Consider the following 21,837-nt stretch of genomic DNA (forward strand, 5'->3'; position numbering starts at 1 on the left):
CAAGAAACTTGTTCCGGAGGAGGCGGCTGACGAAGTAACTATCAAGAAACTTATTCCGGAGGAACCAAAGAAAGAACTCGAAGAAGTTACAGAGGAAGTCACCGTTAAGAAAAAGCCCAAGAAGAAGCCTGTTGAAGAGGAGGCAGCTGATGAAGTGACTATCAAGAAACTTGTTCCGGAAGAACCCAAGAAAGAGCCTGAAGAAGTTACAGAGGAAGTCACTTTGAAGAAGAAGCCCAAGAAAAAGCCCGTTCCAGAGGAGGCGGCTGACGAAGTAACTATCAAGAAACTTATTCCGGAGGAACCAAAGAAAGAACTCGAAGAAGTTACAGAGGAAGTCACCGTTAAGAAAAAGCCCAAGAAGAAGCCTGTTGAAGAGGAGGCAGCTGACGAAGTGACTATTAAGAAACTTGTTCTGGAGGAACCAAAGAAAGAGCCCGAAGAAGTTACAGAGGAAGTCACTCTTAAGAAAAAGCCCAAGAAGAAGCCTGTTGAAGAGGAGGCAGCTGACGAAGTGACTATTAAGAAACTTGTTCTGGAGGAACCAAAGAAAGAGCCCGAAGAAGTTACAGAGGAAGTCACTCTTAAGAAAAAGCCCAAGAAGAAGCCTGTTGAAGAGGAGGCAGCTGACGAAGTGACTATTAAGAAACTTGTTCTGGAGGAACCAAAGAAAGAGCCCGAAGAAGTTACAGAGGAAGTCACTCTTAAGAAAAAGCCCAAGAAGAAGCCTGTTGAAGAGGAGGCAGCTGATGAAGTGACTATCAAGAAACTTGTTCCGGAAGAACCCAAGAAAGAACCCGAAGAAGTTACAGAGGAAGTCACTTTGAAGAAGAAGCCCAAGAAGAAGCCCGTTGTAGAGGAGGCAGCCGACGAAGTAACTATCAAGAAACTTGTTCCGGAGGAAACAAAGAAAGAGCCCGAAGAAGTTACAGAGGAAGTCACTCTTAAGAAAAAGCCCAAGAAGAAGCCTGTTGTAGAGGAGGCAGCTGACGAAGTGACTATCAAGAAACTTGTTCCGGAGGAACCCAGGGAAGAGCCCGAAGAAGTTACAGAGGAAGTCACTCTTAAGAAAAAGCCCAAGAAGAAGCCTGTTGTAGAGGAGGCAGCTGACGAAGTGACTATCAAGAAACTTGTTCCGGAGGAACCCAGGGAAGAGCCCGAAGAAGTTACAGAGGAAGTCACTCTTAAGAAAAAGCCCAAGAAGAAGCCTGTTGTAGAGGAGGCAGCTGACGAAGTGACTATCAAGAAACTTGTTCCGGAGGAACCCAGGGAAGAGCCCGAAGAAGTTACAGAGGAAGTCACTCTTAAGAAAAAGCCCAAGAAGAAGCCTGTTGTAGAGGAGGCAGCTGACGAAGTGACTATCAAGAAACTTGTTCCGGAGGAACCCAGGGAAGAGCCCGAAGAAGTTACAGAGGAAGTCACTCTTAAGAAAAAGCCCAAGAAGAAGCCTGTTGTAGAGGAGGCAGCTGACGAAGTGACTATCAAGAAACTTGTTCCGGAGGAACCCAGGGAAGAGCCCGAAGAAGTTACAGAGGAAGTCACTTTAAAGAAGAAGCCGAAAAAGAAGCCCGTTGTAGAGGAGGCTGCAGATGAAGTGACCATAAAGAAATTAGTGCCTGAAGAACCTAAAGACGAACCAACAGAGGTTACGGAGGAAGTCACTCTTAAGAAGAAACCAAAGAAAAAGCCAGTGATTGAAGAAGCCGCGGACGAAGTTACAATTAAGAAACTTGTACCGCAAGAGGCTGAAGATGTCACCGAGGAATTTATGATTAAGAGGAAAGCGCCAAAGAAACCAACAGTAACAGAAGAGGTGGAAGAGACTGAATTCACAATAAAGAAAACTCGTAAGCCGGCGGAGCCAACCGAAGAGGAGGAAGTATCTGGCGAAGTAACACTAAAGAGAAAGACAAAGAAGAAGACATTGGACGAAGCTGCTGAAGAGTTAACGATTCGAAGGGTCGAAGAGATCGAGCAACCTGAGGAGGAAGAGATAATCGAAGAGTTTACGTTCAAGAGGAAGCCACCGAAGAAGGCACCTAAACCGATCGAAGAGATTTATGAGGACGTGACCCTTCGAAAACTCCGGCCAAAGAAAAAGCCACGTCCAGACATTAAAGAAGTGACGGAAGTCGAAAATGTGACATTCCGACCTCGTTCCACCAAGACCAAGGAAGATGTCGAGCAGGAATTCAAGATCTCTCTGAATACTTACGAAGAAGAGGATATATCGATGTCCGGAAAGGTTCGCATAAAGCCAAAGAAACGGCCTCTGACATATTCCGAAGAGACAGGAGAGGAAACCATCCGAATCATCCAAGAGATCGAGGATGACGGCGGACCAATTATCGAAGAGATCATAGACGAGTCCGATGAAGAAGGTAGAGACGAGTACAGCATCGAGGAACTCGAAACGGACGAGTTCAACCTACCTCTCCGAAGAAAGACAAAGAAACAACCTCGACCTTACTCCGTGGAGGACTTTGAGGAAGGTGATGTCAGTGTGAAACTAAAGAAGGACCGGAAGTACTCTTACGAAGAAACGGATGAGTCTTTGGCGCTGAAATTGAAATCGAAGAAACGACCCTCTACTTATGATGAAGGTTCGACGTCTTATGTTATAGTTGAACAAAGAGTTAAGCTTATAGCGATGCTTTCAGCTATGATAACAGAGAATAACATGCTTCGTGGCAATGCTTTATTATCAGCTACCTTAACAGTGAGTACAACTGGTGCGAGTACCGAGTACTCGTCTGATTGCTCCCTAACGTACTAGTCGCCATTGAAAAGCATAACGGCCTAAAAGAGTAACACTACTCATAGAAAATCGTTTTCTAACAATTTTTTTAAATGTATGCTATTTTTATCATATATTTTATTGCGACCTGAAGATTCACTCTCTACTGTCTTTTGCAGAAGAAGCTACCCTCAGTATCACCAGAGAAGAAGACATCTCTGAAGAAGGTAATAACTCAATATTCAGGAAACTAATAAAAATATTTATCATGCTAATGTTAATTTTATACTCTTGATACTTCAGAGGAAGCCGAATACATTGTTCGCGATGGCGACCTCATGTTCTCCATTTGTTCCTACGTGGCCGAAACGGACGAGGCCATCAACCTCGTTGAAGGAGAAAAGGTGTACATTATCGGTAAGTCTTAAATTAATATATATTTCATAAAATCGTATTATACAAATGGTTAATGTCAATCTCAATTACAGAGCACACTAATTCCGATTGGTGGTTTGTCAAGAAACATTTGACCGAAGAAAAGGGATGGGTGCCTGCGCAGTATCTTCTAAATGAAGCTCACTACACAATTTATCTTCAACGCAAATTGCACGAGAAGATAGACAAGCTTCCTGTCTTCGAGAGTAAGTTGTTCTTAAAATTAAATACATAGCTATAACATTGATCTTCGATAAGTAACAATTATTTATGTACATTTTTGTTTGCATATCTAGAACCTGGACCTGGAGAGAAAGCATCAGCTCCTCGATTCGTGGAAAAACTTCAACCTATCCATACACCAGATGGTTACACAGTTCAATTCGAATGTCAAGTCGAGGGTGTTCCCAGACCGCAGATCACTTGGTTCCGTCAAACAGCCATCATCAAACCATCGCCAGATTTCCAGATCTATTACGACGATGATAACGTGGCAACACTCATCATCAGGGAAGTTTTCCCTGAAGATGCTGGCACCTTCACCTGCGTCGCCAAGAATGCTGCTGGTTTCGCTTCAAGTACGACAGAACTGATAGTGGAGGCTCCACTGTCGGATCATGGCTCGGACATGACTGGTTTGTCAAGAAAGAGTCTGTCCAGGTACGAATTGAACTTCATTAATTTCCATACAAGCCTATTGTCTTCAGATCATCGTTTATGAAATAAATTTTCATTTCCAGAGAATCTTCGCTTGCCGACATCCTTGAAGGTATTCCACCTACGTTCTCCCGGAAACCCAAAGCCAAGTGCGTGGACGAAGGCGAGGACGTGATCTTGGAATGCAGACTGGTAGCCGTACCGGAACCGGAAATCACTTGGTATTACGAAGAGTCGCAGATCACGACCAAGGAGAACGTTGTCGTTGTCACTGAGAGCGATATGCACATGTACTGCAGCGTGATGAAGATCAGCAAGGTCAAGAAGACTCAAGAAGGCCGGTACAAGATTGTGGCTAAGAACAGAGAAGGTGAAGCCACCATCGAGATTCCAATGAAGGTAAAAATTTTTAAGAAATTACCAGAATAGAAATATTTTTTTAAACGATCATCCTTACCTTTACACTATTATTTGTCTTCTAGGTGAAGACCGGCGAGAAGGAGCCACCAGAAATTCTTGAACCACTGAAACCGTACACAGTTCGCGAAGGAGAGACAGTTGTGCTGACTACTCAGATCATCGGCAACCCCAAACCAAAGATCACCTGGTACAAGAATGGTAAACCGCTGAAGGGTGTACTCACCAAAGAAGATGGTGACCTCAATACACTCACCCTAATTCAACCAGATCTATCAGACACTGGAGAGTATTCCGTGGTTGCTAAGAATGATCTTGGAAAAGCAGAGACCCGAGCAACACTCACCGTTGAAGGTAAAACTTCAATTCATAAACCTAACATGCTCGATGTGAAAATAATGAAATAAGCTTGGCTTTGCAAGATTTGGCCCAAATCGTGCGCTGCTTAACTCGCCTCTTTAATGTGCTTAACTAATATGCATTACAGCTGGCACAAAAGTCAAATCCGCTTTTAGCATAAACATAAACCCAGCGAGAGAAGAAACTTTGGTCACTATTTCGACCACTGTAGTAGCTATAGAATCAGTTAGAGAAATATGTTCAACTACTGTAATAAAAGGTACGACGCTTTATAACTCCTCCCTTGCTGTACGCTTCAATAATATATACGCGTCCCTATCTAACAAAAAATTGTAATTCACTTTATTTTGGCTTAGAAACACCAAGCGGAGCACCAGAACCACCGTTGTTCACGGAACGGTTCCAGGAACTTACTGTTCCCGAAAAGGGTACATTCCAACTTGTGGCCAAAGTCGTTGGTAACCCTGTACCCGAAGTCACCTGGTTGAGGTAAGATCCTGAATACAGATCAGAGCGATATCAAACCTGCAGGATGAAAATTTGAAAATAATTCAACTGAATGATCACTTTTAGGAACAATAAGCCTCTAGAAAAATCGCCCAACATCACAGAAACTTACGATGGCGAGAATATAATCCTGGAGATCAGAAACGCAGACTCCGAAGTGGACGCTGGTGACTACAAGTGCATTGCCAGCAACCCTGTTGGAAAGGCGTCACACGGTGCTAAGGTAACGGTCGACGTGGACAAGGTGACCTTCACGAAGAACCTTGAGAAGAAGGTAATCGTCGACGAGTATAAACCTCTGGAGCTGACCTGCGAGACTTCACATACGGTGTCTACTACCTGGTGGCACAATGACAAGGAGATCAGCGGTATGGATCATCGTGAGGTCATCCAGGAGGGTCGTACCCACAGATTGGTCATCAAGAAGACGAGCACCACGGACGAGGGCACTTATAAGTGCACAGTAAAGAAGCAGAGCACGTCCAGCACCGTTGAGATCAAGGGTAAGGAACAATTCGATGGTCCACGTCTGTGGAATTTAAAGAAACAACGTAAAAATTTCACGTATTATTTATTCTGCAGCCACAAAACCAGAGTTCGTAAGGAAGCTCCAGGACTTCGAGGTCAAGGAACGCGACGTAGCCATCCTCGAAGTAGAGATCACCTCCCAGACAGCAGAGGTCAGCTGGCACAAGGATGGCGAACCGCTGAAGCCTACCAAGGGCAAAGTGGAATTCGTTAAAGATGGCACCATCAGGAAGCTCCTCATCAGAAGCACTTCCGTTCACGATGAGGGAGAGTACACTTGTGCTCTTCTGGATCAAGAATGCACGGCGGAAGTGACAGTGGTGGAGTTGCCACCGGAAATCATCACCAAGATGCAGGACGTGACCATCGCAAAGGGCGAAAAGGCCATGTTTGAGATTGAACTGACCAAGGGTGACGCCCTGGTTCACTGGTTCAAGGACGGACAGGAGTTACAATTCTCTGAACACGTTCAACTGTCCATCGACGGGAAGAGGCAGAAGCTCAAGATTTACAACTCTGAGCTGAAGGATGCTGGAGTCTATTCGTGCCAAGTTGGAGAACAAACATCGAGTGCCAGGTTGACTGTTGAAGAACCTGGTGTTGACTTCATCACCAGACTGCCTGATGTCACTTTGGTACCACTCAACACCGACGCTGTCTTCGTTATCGAACTGTCTCGTCCGAACGTCCCAGTGAAGTGGTTGAAGTACGTAGAAAAAATCATGAAGCTTCACAGAAGAAACTGATACTGCTGATACGAAGGGAACAAATGTTAATTTTTCTTGTATAATTTCGCAGGAAAGGTCAAGAGATCAAGGAGTCACCTAAATACACAATCGTCGATGAAGGTGCTACCAAGAAATTAATTGTCAGAAAGTGTACGGTTGATGACGCTCTGGAATACAGTGCCGTAGCAATGAACGTGAAGACCTCGTCGAAACTGAAAGTGGAATGTAAGTCATTGCTCTGTCATAACTTTTTGATTCTTTCTACGATATTGATAAAATTAACAAAACTAAGACAATCCCTTTATTTCGCAGTGGTGGAGACGCCGCCGAAGATCAGTGTGGATTCGCCCAAACAATACAAGGTCAAGAAGGGCGATGACGTCGATATCACCGTTAAATTTACTGCCACCCCTAAACCAACTGAAGAATGGACTGTGAATGGTCGCGTTGTACCAAAGAGTAAGCGAGTCAGTCCGACGATCGACGAAGAGTCTGCGACGTTGACTATCAAGAAGGTCCAAGAAGAAGACATCGGCGATTACACGTTGAAGTTGACCAATTCCTGTGGCGAGGCTAGCACGGAAATAAATCTCGTGATAATGCGTAAGTCCTAAAAAATGTATACACTGAATTATAATAACGCCAAAGAGTGACATAATCATTGACGAATCAATTTACCATTTTCCAGAGGTACCCAGCGCACCTGGTATTCCAGAACCACTCGAAGTGACTGATGACAGTATCACTCTTCACTGGAAGAAACCAGATTCCGATGGCAACTCGCCCATCATCGAGTACATCATCGAATACCACGACAAGGATGACTTCACGTGAGTGTTAAAAAATATATATATGACTGATAAAAATTTCCAAAAAAAAATAAGCTATATCTATAATTTGATCTTTGCGCTGTGTCGCTAGATGGATAAGAGTCACGGAAAAGATCACTGAGACCACGCACAAGGTGACCAACCTGACGACCAACAAGGAGTACATGTTCCGAGTGATCGCAGTGAACGAAGTAGGACCTAGTGAACCATCACACAACACTCGCTACTTGAAGATCGCCAAACCATCGGCATCCGAACCACCATCCATTCTGGAACCATTGAAGAGTGTTGTAGTAGGACTAAAGGAACCTGTAACACTCTCGTGCGTGATCGGTGGTATTCCAACACCCGAAATCACCTGGTCAGTATCATTGATAATAAGGTCAATTTCAGTAGAACCAAAATTTTGATATTATCTAACCACGGAATTCGCTTGATTTCAGGCTCAAGAATGGCAACCCGTTCAAGAACAATAACATCAGCTACGAAAATCGTATGGCTAAGTACACGATAACGGAAACGACAGAAACATCGGCAGCAACATTCACCGTTAAGGCTAAGAACAACGTCGGAACCGCAGAAACAACATGCGAACTGAAGATTCAGGAACCGCCGAAGATCACGTTCGACGAGAGTCTTGGTACTCAGAAGTTGAACGTGACCAGCCAATGGAAGATAGAGGTCACTGCAACGGGCTTCCCGAAACCGGAAATTACATGGATGAAAAACGGAAAAGCAATTGTGGAAAAGCAGGTTTCTATCTACACGGAGGAGACTACGTCGACAGTAGCGATTTACTCGCTCGTTAGAGAGGATACCGGAACTTACACGGTAACAGCAACCAATGAGGCTGGCAGCACTTCCGTTGAACTCTACCTCAGGGTTATCGGTAGGTATCGTGTGCGTTATATCTTTTAGATTTCATCAGTACTATTTAGTTTTCGATATTTCGCCTTTGCAGATAAACCAAGCAAACCTCAAGGACCCATCGTGATGAAGGACATCAGACAAGACAACTTGACCATCGAATGGAAACCACCAGCGGACGATGGTGGTCTTGAACTCACGAAATATACCATTGAAAAGTGCGAACCTGATAAGATGGTCTGGATGAAGGTTGCTGATGTGGACAAGGACATCGAGTCCTACTGCATTCAAAAGTTACTACAGGATTACGAATACATATTCAGAGTCGTCGCTAAAAATCCTGTCGGATCATCGGAACCACTCGAGTCTGAGCCAATCACGATCAAACCTTCCTTCGGTAAGAATTCTCAAAATAATATCAAAAGCATTTGGAAGACAAAACGATTTTTGACCGAGCTAAATTGCTCTTATTACTTTTTACAGACAAACCAGGACCACCACGAGGTCCACTGGACGTCTCAGGCATGACAAAGACCTCATTTACTATCAAATGGCAGCCACCAGAAAACGACGGAGGGTCTCCTATCACGGAATACATCGTTGAAATAAAGGAGGTCTCAAAGAAGGCTTGGCAAAAGGTGACAAATTTTCAAAAATCAGTCCTTCAATTTTGGCCTTTCTTTTATAATTCGTATATCTAATAAATTTGGTCTATATGCAGATTGGCACAACCAAGGGTGAAACTACAAACATCATTGTGTCTGACCTTAAGACGGACGTATCTTACAACTTTAAAATAACAGCAAAGAACAATGTAGGAGCAGGACCACCATATCTTCCAGAAGAACCAATCACTGCTGGCAAACGTACCAGTAAGTTTCGCTACTGTGATAATCAGAAAATATGTATAAAATTAACGACTATGGCTTATACGATGAATAATAATATAACACTAAAAATACATGGTCCGCTTCTTAACGCTTTGCTTAGCTAACGCTTTTGCTTCTACTCAGAAATTACCAAGCTCACCGAAAGTTCAATGTACGCATTGCTCGGCATTTTTCCAACGACAAAGATCATCATCAGTAAGAGTAAGTGACGCACCTAACCCGCATATCGCTTTACTATCTGGACATTTGAATGACTTCTTCAAACCTCAAAAACATTATTGATTTTCCGTACTAAATTATTTTTCAATCCTAGCACCACCGTCCTGTCCGTTGAACGTGCAGGTAACCGGCGTGACCAGCAGAAGCGTTACTCTGACCTGGTCACCACCTGCCAGCACTGGAGGAACGGAACTGACAGGTAAATCACTTGTCGAATTTTTATCTGATAGTTAAGCAATTTTCTTAATTGTTAAACAATTATCATGCCCTGTCTTTGTAGGCTATGTCATTGAAAAGAGAGCACTGGCCGGAAAGGGTGCCAAATGGACAAAGATTGTAACACTAGATGCCACGACGCATCAATACTGTATCGAGAACCTCAAGGAGAGCGAATTCATGTTTAGAATCTTCGCCGAAAACAGTATGGGACTTTCCACGCCGACAAACTCAGAGCCAGTAACTCTAAAGACTCACGCAAGTACGTGTCCATGAGAATCGGTGACGCTTAATCACGATAGAAGACAGGAGATCAGTGATTGTAAAATTGTTCCTTTTTGTAGCCGTTCCATCCCCACCAACTGCTCCTCTGGAGATAAGGCAGATCGCTGCCAACACCATTGTCATCGAATGGGGCAGACCTGAGACCGACGGTGGCGCCCCCTTGGAGGGTTACAAGATCGCCATCAGAGACATCAAGAAGACCATGTGGATGGAAGTTGGCCGCGTGAATGCGGATATTCAGAAATTGACGATCAGGGATCTTCAGGAGAACCACGAGTATCTGATGAGGATTTTCGCCAGGAACGAAGTGGGTCTCAGTGAGCCGCTGGAATCGGAAGAACCTTTCAAAGTCATCCCAGCTTCTGGTAAAGATTACTCGATTATTGGTCTGATCGATATTTTTATAAAGAAACATCATTTAAATCACTCACGTATTTGATCCACAGAGCTGACGGTGATCGAACCAGTCGCTGAGGCCACTGACAGGGGAGAGACAGCATCCGTGAGCTACAGCACGGAAAACACAAGTTCCTGGCTTCGAGAACACAACATGGATGCGGATATCCATTCGTACGCCAGAGGACGGCTTCTCAGGAAGGACGAATACTTCTTCCGCATTTGGCATTACGCCAAGAAGCTCTTCAAATAAGCATTTCCACGATTCCACTGTATAGACAAATTTTTTTCTTCTTCTACTACTACTACTTCTTTTACAAGGAATACGCATTGCGTCAGGGATTGACTATTCGACTGGATTATCAAAGTAATACGACAGGTATAACCTTCTCCGTCTATAATGATGAATGAATGAGAGAACAAATTCGACGATAACGCAAGTTCTTGTTTTTCTATTTTTTTTTTATTTTGAAAAACAAACTATAGGCTTCTCAGCACAGTTAATCGTATTTTAAAAATAAATAAATTTGATGGCGCGATGAAAAAAATTCGCAACCAGTTCCTTTTAAGAGAATGAGTTTAGCGACTAGATGCTAAAGTTAAGATATATGGATAAGCGTGCACAGCACACCAAATGAGTGTAGAATCTAGTCAGCAAATAGGGAGTGTAAATATTTTTTAACGGACCAAGACTCTCGAGAAAATTTGTTCTGTCGCTCGAAAATGAAGATAGATTCCTTGAAGATTCAATGTATTTATATATATGGCGACAGTTTAAATTTTTGAGGATTTCGTCGAGGCGAAACGCGAATTTCGACGCATATATACAGTCGGTCAATTGAACACAAAGTCAAGTCAATATGTGAAAATAAAACGAGTTGAATTTCGCGCCTCGCCGCGTCGAGGACCTCATGTTAGCGTGGCGTTAATTGCAAAATGAAGAAACGAGAATCTATTTTTTTTTTTACAAAACTGTCTTTCCGAAGAATCCATCTTCATTTTCAGAAGCGACGAGTTTTGCGAACTCAAAGCAATCGCGAATTATATATGAAACGAGAAATGATCCTTTTCCTAAATGTCCTATGAACCCAAACTGAGATTCTTTGAGTGCAAGAGTGCAAATTTTGCTTTAAAAATGAAGACACAACGCGTCGCAAAGATGCCGATCGTTGCGCAATATCTCCCGTTCAAATATTATAAGCGAATCGCCCAAAGTCGAAATCTGATGTAAAAGGTGAAAGACGAATAGCTCGAATTTCGAGCGTTCCTTAAGGACGTCGCGAAGACATACGGGAGTCATGTGATAACCGATTGCTTGTGAAAACACGTGTGTGTTATAATACGGTAATGAAAGAATACCGAATTCTAATTTATTTATATATTGCTTGTAATGATACAGACCCTTATAATTTTTCGTTAAGTGTCTAAGTTTGCGAGGATTATCAATTTTCTTTTTTGTCCATTCTTCTGTCCTTTCATATTTATTATTACCATTAATATTTAGTATCGAATGTATTATTTATTTGTAAAACGACGACACGAAAAAAGCTCGAGAACGTAGAAATGCCACGTTAGGTTGGTACCCCGAGACGTACAAAATATAGGTGCAAAACAAGATCGTGCCATTGACCAACCTCTCGTCGCATACTACGACGATGCTGTAAAAATGTTTTATCAAAATAATTAAACCATTGCATATTACACGCATTTTACTGCATTACCCTATCCTTCGTTTATTCCTTTGCAACAACATTTGCGTCTCGATGGTAAAGTTATAAACCAGCAAGATCTATTCGTCAATAAGTAATGCACTTACCAATAATCTGCATTGCTCGACATCTTTTGTCCCTCGAAAACAACTGAAATAGATTTGCCCTATAACACTCACCAAGGATCGGAGTTAATTTTCACATTAAAAAGAAACATCATAGGCTCGAACGTCATGCCACCGAATCTATTAATATAACGACATTGTTTTCCCGTTCGTTATTTCGAATAGCACTGCACTTCTTTTTAACATTTGCAATAATCGTAATAACTAATAGTTCAAAACGCGAAAACATCTTGAAACTCAAACGAGGAAAGTGACATTAACCGGAAGTCCGGAAGTATATATAAATCGAGCAAAAATGCGATAATCGATAAATCTCGAAGCGAGAAACGTCATGCTTAGGAGCGAGACCAGCGGCTAAGATGGCTGCCTACCGAGGAATTATCGTATGCAATCGTATGTGTTGCGTTGTGAGTTAACTGAAATTGTTGCTTGTTCTGTTTTCCAATTGACAAAAGTTACTATGGGGTAAGTCGACTTCATTTTTATTACTGCCTAACATCCGTTTAAAAAGGAACAATTATTTGTCTATAAAATAAAGAGAATTTGGACAAGGAATATATAAGACCTGTTTATATTTTGGACTCATTGAGAAAGTGGCTCAATTATTTATTTCAGTACACTGAAACGATAAAAATAACATATCAAAGTTATTTAATAAAAATGCTAGAGTTGGATTTATATTTAGTAATTACTTTGCAAATAGTATACTCAGGATTTCGTGAATTTAACCTAACGCGTTGCCTTGTATGTATATGCATTCATGATCATTTAGTTCTCATTATAAATTTAAGCTGATATTTTTGTGTTTGTGAGTTTCTTAAAGTTTACTTCTTTTTTGATACGATGTTTGCTACAGAATGATATATTCAGCATTATTGGTACAAGAGTATTATCTACGTATGACTCAAAGATTATGTTCAATTATTTAGATATTGAGAATACTCCAATTTTTTTTTTTATAAGAGATTTTCTTCAAGTACATTTAGTCCATATTAATGAGTTATGATTAGGAGATCGATTTTAAATGCACCAAATTCTTTTAGCACCTCCGACTTAGAGTGTTTGGACTCAAAGAAGGATCTGGTAGAGATAGATTCTGAGTCCGATATGCTAGGAGATCAAAAAAAGAAGAAGAAAAGGAAACACAAGCATCATAAACATAAAAAAGATAAAATAATTGAAAAAGAGGATATAAAAGTTGATCGGCAAGAAAGGTATATGCAGTTGTTATAAAAGATAGCATCAGATTTGACAGTTAGTGACCTTTTTTTTCTTTTAGGAAGAAACATAAGAAACATAAACGTCCTAAAAAAGAAAGGGATAATGAGAATGGTTCTGTTGATGACAAAACTGTACCTCGTGTAATTCATAAAGAGGCTGATGTAAATGGAAAAGTGGCAAATTCTCAGTTAGAAATAGTGTCTACCGAGGAAAGCGATGATGAAAAATTAGTTGATTTGGATTCGGATGAAGTAGATTGTACAATTATAGAAGACGATATTGATCTCGAAGAGCTAATGAAACAAAAGGTACGATATTATGTATCATCGTTATCGTGGTGTGTAAATTTTAGAGATACTTTATCCTCATAAATATATTCGTACGCACAGGAACGACTGCAAGCATGTTTAGTGCAATATCTCTCAGACGAATCTGACAAGGAGGGAAAAGAACCAGAACAAGAAGTGGTAAAGGTATCTGAAACCCCTGACGTAATTCTAGTGGAAGACGACAGTGGTGATGACAGCGCAACTCGTAAAAAGCGTCAAAGAAGCAGATCGGGCAGCAGAGAGCGTAAAAAGATTTCCAAAATCGAAAGACGTGTCGTCGTCGACATGACACGAGACAGAAGGAGTCGCGAGGAACCAAAAGACAAACGTAGAGAATCCGAAAGAAGACGAGATGACAAAGTGCGTAGTAGGGATGACGTGAAGAGGGATGATGTTAAAAGGGATGACAGACAGACACGTAAAGTCGTCGAAAGACCAAAGGAAGATTCAAGAAGGGATGATTCACGAAGGAGACTAGAAGAAGAGAGACGCAAGGAAGTATCGAAACGTGAGGAGGTGCGTAAAAGGGAACACGATCGAAGAGAAGATGAACGTAAACGAGAATCAGATCGTCACAACTCGACATCACGAAATGACTCAAAATCAGGAGATGCCCGCTCTGACTCTCGTCAGCGTGCAATAAAACGCGACAGTCGGGATGGTGTCGATAGTGGTAGAGGAGATCGTCATGGAAGTCGCGAGCGTCGCAGTCGTGAGAGACCAACCAGTAGGGATCGTAATGCTAGTCGTGACAAACGTGACAGCAGAGAACGTCACACGAGTCGTGATCGTCACATGACTCGTGAAAGACCTGGAAGTCGAGACAGACAGGACAATCGTGATCGTAGGGATAGCCGAAATCAGGAAAGACAGCGAGAACGTTCCCGAAGCATGAGACGATCACGAAGTCCCATGAGAAGCAGAATGGATAGAGATCGTAATGATCGGTTCAGAAGGTCCAGATCCTTATCTAGAAACCGTAGGGATCGAGATCGTGATCGGCACGGAAGAGACTTTGACAGGGATCGTGAGAAAAATGGTAAGAGGGAACGTAATGATAAGTACAAGGATTCTCTATCGGAAGGCTTGAAGGTTGAACGTTCCGAAAGCTCCAGTGAAGAAGATATCAAGGATATTGATATTGAGGAAGAGGAAGACGAAGAGGCCATTATCGAGCGTCGAAGAAAACAAAGAGAAGAACTACTAAAAGTGAGTTAGGGCCACTTTTATGCTTTATTCAGACTTTAAGAGCAAAATAAAGAATCGGATGATACTTTCTTTGTAATTTTCTTTTGTTTAGAGATTAGGAGGTCCTAACGAGGATTCGAATATGTCGGCTGACTTAAATGCCGTAACACATTCACCTCCTTCGGAAAGTCAGTCGAACGTATCACAGAAATCCGTAGAAATTGCCTCAAACAATAACGAATCTACCTCGGAGAGTCATACTCCACCACTGCCAGAAAAAGCAAAATCCCCGCAGCCTGTGAAGAAGAGGAAATCGAGATTCGAGGATGCCCCGTCGACGGAGGAATCTGAGAAGCTGGAAGATTTAAGAATCATTGAAAAACCAAAACTGGAGGACAAGCAAAATCCCAAAAAGGCTAACGAGTGGGATATGTTTGCTGAAATCGATAATCCTGCGGATTTCAGTGTAGGTCAAGATTTTCTGCATTCGCTGTTCATTGATCTTTGCAATATATGTACTATCGATTTTTCCTTAGAGCCCAACTGTCGAAGGAAAGCGACCCGGTGGTCCAGACAATCCCAGTTTAACGGATAACTGGGACGATGCTGAAGGATATTATCGGTTTGTGTTCCTTTTACTTGTGATCAATACGCGATTCTCAACTTTAGATAAGATTCTGCAACTTTATTGTTTTTTTTTTTTTTTTTTTTTTTTTTTTTTTTTTTTTTTTTTTTTTTTTTTTTTTTTTTTCTTTTTAGAGTCCGCGTTGGAGAAACCTTAGATTCACGTTACATAGTTTATGGCTACACTGGACAAGGTGTCTTCAGTAATGTTGTCAGAGCCAGGGACAGCGCCCGAGGAAATCTTGACGTGGCAGTCAAGATTATACGAAACAATGAAATAATGTATGTTGACTCGGCATTGCAGACATAAAATTCTCAGAATCTATTGTCTTATTCAATTTTTTTCTAGGCATAAGACAGGTCTCAAGGAACTAGAAATTCTTAGGAAATTGAATGACGCCGATCCGGAGGATCGTTTTCACTGCCTGCGTTTATTTAGGCACTTTTTTCACAAGAATCACTTGTGTATGGTTTTCGAACCACTAGCTATGAATTTAAGAGAAGTATGAATTTCACTTTTTACGCATAAAAGATTCTGCCTGCGACCATTCAAACTTCTGATATCGCGACTAATTTCATTTTCATATTCCAGGTTTTGAAAAAGTACGGTAAAGATGTGGGCCTGCACGTAAAAGCGGTAAGGTCGTATACCCAGCAGCTTTTCCTGGCGTTGAAATTGCTGAAACGCGCAAATATATTGCACGCCGACATTAAACCGGACAATATTCTAGTCAGCGAAAGCAAACTAGTATTAAAGCTCTGCGACTTTGGCTCAGCCTCTCACGCGCATGAAAATGAAATAACGCCGTACCTCGTATCAAGGTTTTATCGTGCCCCTGAAATCAGTAAGTATTATTTTTTTTTTGGATCTTACATAATTCATTATACCTTGATTATAACTGTGTTTCATGGAAAAGATAGAGCCGACTTTATTTTTGTTGCGCGCTTATGTACGAAAAGTGAAGGAAAAAGAAATTGTGTAGACACCTTGCTCCGATTTTGAAAGTAACATAGATATTTTCTAGTTCTTGGTATACCCTATGATTTTGGCATTGACATGTGGTCCGTGGGCTGTACCATATACGAATTGTACACTGGAAAGATCATGTTCTCGGGGAAGACGAATAACCAGATGCTAAAGTTCTTCATGGACCTGAAGGGCAAAATGCCTAACAAACTGATTAGGAAGGGCACGTTCAAGGACCAACATTTTGACACTAACTGCAACTTCCTCTACCACGAGGTCGATAAAGTCACCGAGCGGGTAAGTAACCACTACCAATGTTTCATTATCTCTCTAACCTCGGCGACCGTAACGCAAATTTTCCCACGATGGAAGTGGGATGCGCGGTAAGTGTCAATACCGAATGTTTCTCGCCACGTAGAGTCTTACGTGCGCGTCTAATGTATCATAAAAAAAAATAAAATGAAAAGAGAAGAGAAACGAGAGAACGGAAAATCGTCGTTAGTGAGCCTCGTGATGTTTCTCAATCTGAAAGAGGTCCTGCCACGTGTGTTATAGGAGAAGGTCGTAGTAATGTCGACCCTTTCCGCGAGTCGTGATATCAGCGCTGAGCTTGGTGGTAATTCCTTACCTCCTGAGCAAAACCGGAAGGTCGCGCAGCTGAAGGATCTGCTAGAGAGAACGCTGATGCTGGATGCAGGCAAGAGAATAACGGTGAACCACGCCCTGGCGCATCCATTTATACAAGAAAAAATATAGGTAACCCCACCCCGGGGACCTTCCTCGTCGGAGATTTCATTGACATAACTTTATATTTTAATTAGCACAGCCGCTAACGATTCGTTGAATGCTACCAAACACCTAAGCTTATAGCGCGATACGCGGGGTCTCTCTGATTAAATGAAAGAAAGTTTTGAGTGAAATATATATTCGTTTTATCGGAAAGAGGCGATCTACGATCCCGTTGACTCCTTATTGCCTAGCGAATCTTACCTGTTAGCAGGATGAAACGAAAACACCGATTCTCCGTTTCCTATCTTCGATTTAAACGCTGAATATAAGTAGAGGGAATTAAGGAATTAAATAAAAAACATTTTTTTTTCAAGATTCATGAGAAAAAGATTGACGTGCGTGATCGCAAGCTCGCCGCTTTCCGCACGATATGACGAAAGGTACAATAGCATAATCGTACATAGTATTTTTTTCAGAATTGTCGTAATTATGACGCGACTTCCTTACAATAATGTTTCTTATAACTTATTATGTCATAATTCATTACTAATTATACGGTAACGTATCTACCCGATGGCGAGTAGCCGGTAACAATACTTGTGAAATTGTAAAATTCTTCACGATAATTATTGCCGAGGCACAAGGTATATAGAACGGAACAACATAAAGATAACAAAGGGAAGTTCTATTTTCTTTCTTTCGTTAGGTTTCTTATTCTTTTTAAGTCGACAACGTACACGGCATGACTTCAGTTGGATGGGTCTGGCGACGAGAAATTTGGTGTACTAACAAGAAAAAAAATTGTATAGCAAATAGAACTGTAGTTGAAATAAAAGAACACATACTTGAAAAAGAAAGGAAAAAGTGAATATGCAGCAACAACGACAGCGCCGATACAACGAAGCAGCTTTACAAACAAAAATCAAAGCCCTGCACTCTTTCTGATAATGAAATTGGCCTCTGCCAGAGTTACAATTGTAAAACCAAGTACGAGGTTATCCAACTGAAACTTACAGTTAAAACTTGACATCTGTCGTTGGACCGATTGATTTGAAATCAGAAAAATAACTTGATTAAGTTCCACTAATACAAAACGTTTCAGTCGAATATCCCTGTATAGAAGTTTCGTGCAGAATTGGTATCTTCGCCAGGCTAAGCAGCACTGATGCTCCTTCCTACTTGTTAAACCACAAAATATCTTCATGAGTGTTCAGAAAAAGTAGGGATCGTCAATGCTGTTTATACGAGTGCGACTGATATATAAAGTCAAGCGAAAACGAAAAAAAAAAATGGTTCACGGTAGACACTTTCTAAACGTAGCACAATTGTACGAGGCTGCTTATGTTTCAGATGAGTCTTCGATTCAAAATCGTCGTTAAGTGCGGCCGGACCTTACAAGGGCCTTTAGCGCTGTTCCCGTTGCAAGGTATTCATGGGGACTGCCTTATGGGATATTTATTATATCCGTATTTCAAACTTAACCAAATAATCGAGAGATACATTTAATAACGATACCAAGCCTCGCCCCCTCTCCTCTCATACTCTTCGAGTCTCCACAACCTTATCAAATCACTCACTGTTGTTGCACAAAGATTTCACATGGAAAATCATTATTTTCCCTTGAAATATGAATTCTTAAATTTCTTTCACTCGATCGAGCCCTGTTCTTTTATTTAAAGAATATTCCGATCAAAGCTATTGAGATTATTCGCATTCGTATGTCACCCCTCTTGACCTCCTATAAACACTTCCTGTGTTCTGACAATTCCTTGTTTCAAGAGGCAAAAGTCAAAAGAAACAATGAAAATATAAACTAAAACGAGAAAAAGAAATGAAAAGAGTAAAAAAAATGACACAACCATCCCCGTACGAGTGGACCTCTTTCTAATTGGGAATTTGGTAATGTTTCACTTGTAGCCCTCCCTGTGAGGAGGGGAGGCAATGGAAGATCAAGGAGAAAAGGGCTAAGAGCTGCACCTACCTCTTCTTCTCACACACCCACGTAGAACGACAGATTCTCGACTACTTCGGCTCCACAGACTGATTTAACTATATTGATGTCACCACACACAGGTTTGTTCAGGCCAATTCGATGGAACGTTTTGCCTGCAAGTTGCTTTGGTAAGTAAGAACGCGCACGACAGGTAAGATAATTATTAAGTGATAAAGAAATACAATGGTGGGACGTGGCCCTTAAGTCGGCGATCAGGTTTGTTCTACGCGTTACAGGATGCTTCGTTAATGAAAAATTTATTATTTATTTCTTAAATATTCACGCGAATTCACTGTAACGAAAGTGGAATGGACCTGAATCATAATTGGGTACGATTTAATCGATGACGTTCTGAGCTTTCAGATTTTCATGTGGATTCGGTCATCAGAGATTTCTAACTACTGGATATGAATTTCGATGGAGAACTAAATCAATGTTACTGCTACTCCTCCACACTGCCTAATCAAGTGGACGGATGCTGTTGGTAGAAATTTTTGCCTGGAATACTGTCATCGAGGATTTTCAGAATAAATCTTTTCCTCTCTTATTTTACTGAATGAAGGAGTTCGATTATTTACACCAAATCCTCTTTTAAGTACTTTTTAGAAATTATTGGAAACAGTAGTAGTAGATACAGTATGTTTATTTAACGCAGGTTGAGATACATATATTCAATTAATGTTCGGCAGTAACATCCATCATATGGAAATAGAGTTAATACAATAAATAATGGATATGATATCGCATATTTCTTTTTACAAAAATATTCGTATCCTTGTAGAACACGTATGTATCATCAAGACATTCTATTGGCATTTCTGGACCAACGTTAAACAACATAATACAATTACGTACACAGGAGCATCTCGACAAATTTAATTGATATACCAGTACGAAAATTCACACTCTTTATAACGAGTCATTATGACTCACTAGAGATTACAAAAGATTAATCTCGTTCCGGATAATACTGAATTAAGGATTTTGCGAGTTCCTGGGCTAGTTCTGTGGTGGCGGCGCACAGAACTCTTCTGCTCATAAGATCGAGTGGTCCACCTAAGATAAAAAAAATGGAATTGTCAAGGTACCTTCTTAGGTCAAGGGGACTACTCAGACAATTCAGGGGAACTAGACTCATTGCTTGGATTTCTCGATTTTCTGACATCTATGAATCTCGTACGCCTTATGCAGGAAAACACTCAATATTATTCCGTTAAAGGGGAAAATTACGTATCCGAATAGACCTTCGCGTCTTATTTGTGATGTGTGAGGTATATATACCATATAAGATAACCGCTATCAACAATTTTTATATCTATAACATTTTTCAAACTTGACATACCAGCTGGATCTATGCAGATACCACCAGCTTCTCTGACAATCAAATCACCAGCTGCAATGTCCCAGGCATGGATTCCAAATTCAAAATGACCATCAGCTCCACCCAGAGCTACCATGCACATATCCAATGCTGCTGATCCAAGAGCTCTCAAGCTGCCGTGATAAAAAAAATTATTGATTCATTTTAGATAGAGTTCAAATCATTTTTATTCTTTTAAATTTTAGTACCCATGAACTTGTGGTGTCAGGACGTGAAGATTCTCCATGACGATTTTCATTTTTTCAGGATCTTTACTCGTACCCATCTCCAACATTATTAACGCTTTTGATAATTCTGCGAAAATAAGGATTTTTATGAATGCATGAAGGTAAGGATATCGTGACACTTTTACGGATAAGATTATAACCTTTCTGATTGGAAACGTGAATCGGTGAATTATTTAAGAATGCTCCTTGACCTCTTCTAGCAGTGAACAATTGTTCCAAAATAGGATTGTAGACGATACCGATTTCTGGTACCTTATCGATCAAAAGTCCTATAGAGACACAAGTGTGGGGTAGACCATGAACGAAATTCATGGTACCATCTATGGGATCTATGATCCACGTAGGTGCGTCTGTCAATTCAATTTTTTCCCCGGGACTACTGCTCTCCTCCCCGATGAATCTACAAATACGAAATTATTTAATCGCCTTTCAAATTCCCGCCTTAATCAGACATTTTCTGTCTTGCTAACCAATTACGTTCGCCCATATAAGCAACAGTAACAGATTTAAATCTAAGTCAATAAAGTTTAATTAATAGACCATCTTGGTCGTCGTGCTCAAATAAAAGCCGTACTTATGATCAGCAAACTTCGAGGAGAGACCATCTATCAGAAGCTTCTCCACCTGCTGATCAGATTCAGTTACAAGGTCAATGTCACAGGATTTTGTCATAATATCCTTTGGCCTGTTGATCTTGTCTCTGATAACCTAAAGGAAAAATAAATAACAATGCATGAGATTTCTGTACGGCGAGAATGTCGGCCTGGTGATTGGCAAAATCAATACTTCGGCTCACAGCAAGCGAACCTGTCAGTTATCACGGGCATTGGAAAAAGTAATGGAATTTTATGATGCAATCAACTATCACAAGTTTTGTACATACCGCACCAGCTTCCTGAACCAACGATAAGACGACCTCGTAGTATGCATCGAGTTGCGACATCTTTGTAAGATTCTCGGTAGAATTTTCTTCAAAACCTAAACAACTCTCAGCGTCAAGCGACGCTACAAATACTGGCACGCATTCAGCAGTCGCTTCGTGCGAACTGACTGACTATCGTGAGATCGTGACCATCCTGACTGGCGACTGCCATACCGGCATTATTTTTATCAGCTGATATCCCAATCCCTCCCCCTGCTCTCCGCGCGACGAACAAATTTCATCTGTCGACCGAAATAGTACAACTTTTTCTTTCTTGTCCAGAAGAAACTTTATTTATCACACGCTTTTAGAGAGCATATTAATTTTATTAAATAAAATTTGTATACCCA

At 41.2% G+C, this 21,837-nt stretch overlaps 3 protein-coding genes across 7 annotated transcripts in view; 2 read left to right on the forward strand and 1 right to left on the reverse strand.

Annotated features, from left to right (window-relative positions):
• LOC107273400 (titin) overlaps positions 1-11,773 on the forward strand; it is a 66,888-nt gene extending 55,115 nt beyond the window's left edge. Inside the window, 24 exon segments of the mRNA XM_025090729.1 lie at positions 1-2,603; positions 2,917-2,964; positions 3,041-3,154; positions 3,226-3,378; positions 3,469-3,832; positions 3,913-4,228; positions 4,312-4,600; positions 4,734-4,865; positions 4,963-5,095; positions 5,180-5,616; positions 5,696-6,347; positions 6,440-6,594; positions 6,682-6,972; positions 7,058-7,199; positions 7,291-7,560; positions 7,643-8,088; positions 8,161-8,463; positions 8,550-8,704; positions 8,788-8,938; positions 9,080-9,157; positions 9,270-9,374; positions 9,456-9,653; positions 9,736-10,041; positions 10,123-11,773. Of these exon segments, the coding sequence (XP_024946497.1) occupies positions 1-2,603; positions 2,917-2,964; positions 3,041-3,154; positions 3,226-3,378; positions 3,469-3,832; positions 3,913-4,228; positions 4,312-4,600; positions 4,734-4,865; positions 4,963-5,095; positions 5,180-5,616; positions 5,696-6,347; positions 6,440-6,594; positions 6,682-6,972; positions 7,058-7,199; positions 7,291-7,560; positions 7,643-8,088; positions 8,161-8,463; positions 8,550-8,704; positions 8,788-8,938; positions 9,080-9,157; positions 9,270-9,374; positions 9,456-9,653; positions 9,736-10,041; positions 10,123-10,325 (8,044 nt within the window). The 3' untranslated portion in view covers positions 10,326-11,773.
• Positions 11,774-12,215: 442 nt separating this feature from the next.
• On the forward strand, positions 12,216-19,514 carry LOC107273403 (serine/threonine-protein kinase PRP4 homolog). Of its 5 annotated transcripts, XM_015751561.2 has the most exons (13): positions 12,216-12,371; positions 12,950-13,120; positions 13,186-13,435; positions 13,517-14,665; positions 14,757-15,110; positions 15,181-15,266; positions 15,404-15,550; positions 15,618-15,771; positions 15,861-16,113; positions 16,294-16,532; positions 16,791-16,991; positions 18,315-18,390; positions 18,882-19,514. In XM_015751561.2, exons 1-11 carry the CDS (start codon positions 12,292-12,294, stop codon positions 16,989-16,991), a joined length of 3,084 nt encoding a protein of 1,027 aa, XP_015607047.1. In that variant the 5' UTR covers positions 12,216-12,291; the 3' UTR covers positions 18,315-18,390; positions 18,882-19,514. The 5 variants fall into 5 exon arrangements, with proteins under 5 accessions (XP_015607047.1, XP_024946485.1, XP_015607049.1 ...); XM_025090717.1 differs by lacking the exon at positions 18,315-18,390; XM_015751563.2 differs by lacking the exon at positions 16,791-16,991.
• Positions 19,515-19,582: 68 nt separating this feature from the next.
• LOC107273409 (inositol monophosphatase 1) lies at positions 19,583-21,658 on the reverse strand. Its single transcript, XM_015751573.2, has 6 exons — positions 21,449-21,658; positions 21,140-21,273; positions 20,706-20,965; positions 20,527-20,632; positions 20,300-20,451; positions 19,583-20,013 (listed from the first exon to the last, which is right to left on the reverse strand). Exons 1-6 carry the CDS (start codon positions 21,506-21,508, stop codon positions 19,907-19,909), a joined length of 819 nt encoding a protein of 272 aa, XP_015607059.1. The 5' UTR covers positions 21,509-21,658; the 3' UTR covers positions 19,583-19,906.
• Positions 21,659-21,837: the final 179 nt, after the last annotated feature.

This window comes from Cephus cinctus, unplaced genomic scaffold, assembly GCF_000341935.2.
Source record: "Cephus cinctus unplaced genomic scaffold, Ccin1 Ccin1_scaffold1588, whole genome shotgun sequence".
NCBI classification, from domain to species: Eukaryota; Metazoa; Arthropoda; class Insecta; order Hymenoptera; family Cephidae; genus Cephus; species Cephus cinctus.

Excerpts from the sequence above, each read along its gene's own strand:
- LOC107273409 (XM_015751573.2), bottom strand. The coding sequence starts at position 21,508 with ATGTCGCAACTCGATGCATACTACGAGGTCGTCTTATCGTTGGTTCAG. Across the intron at positions 20,452-20,526 it reads CTGACACCACAAGTTCATGG|CTTGAGAGCTCTTGGATCAG; the intron begins GTACTAAAATTT and ends TTATCACGGCAG. Across the intron at positions 20,014-20,299 it reads TATCTGCATAGATCCAGCTG|GTGGACCACTCGATCTTATG; the intron begins GTATGTCAAGTT and ends TTTTTATCTTAG.
- LOC107273403 (XM_015751561.2), top strand. The coding sequence starts at position 12,292 with ATGCAATCGTATGTGTTGCGTTGTGAGTTAACTGAAATTGTTGCTTGT. Across the intron at positions 15,551-15,617 it reads ATACGAAACAATGAAATAAT|GCATAAGACAGGTCTCAAGG; the intron begins GTATGTTGACTC and ends ATTTTTTTCTAG. Across the intron at positions 16,114-16,293 it reads TTATCGTGCCCCTGAAATCA|TTCTTGGTATACCCTATGAT; the intron begins GTAAGTATTATT and ends GATATTTTCTAG.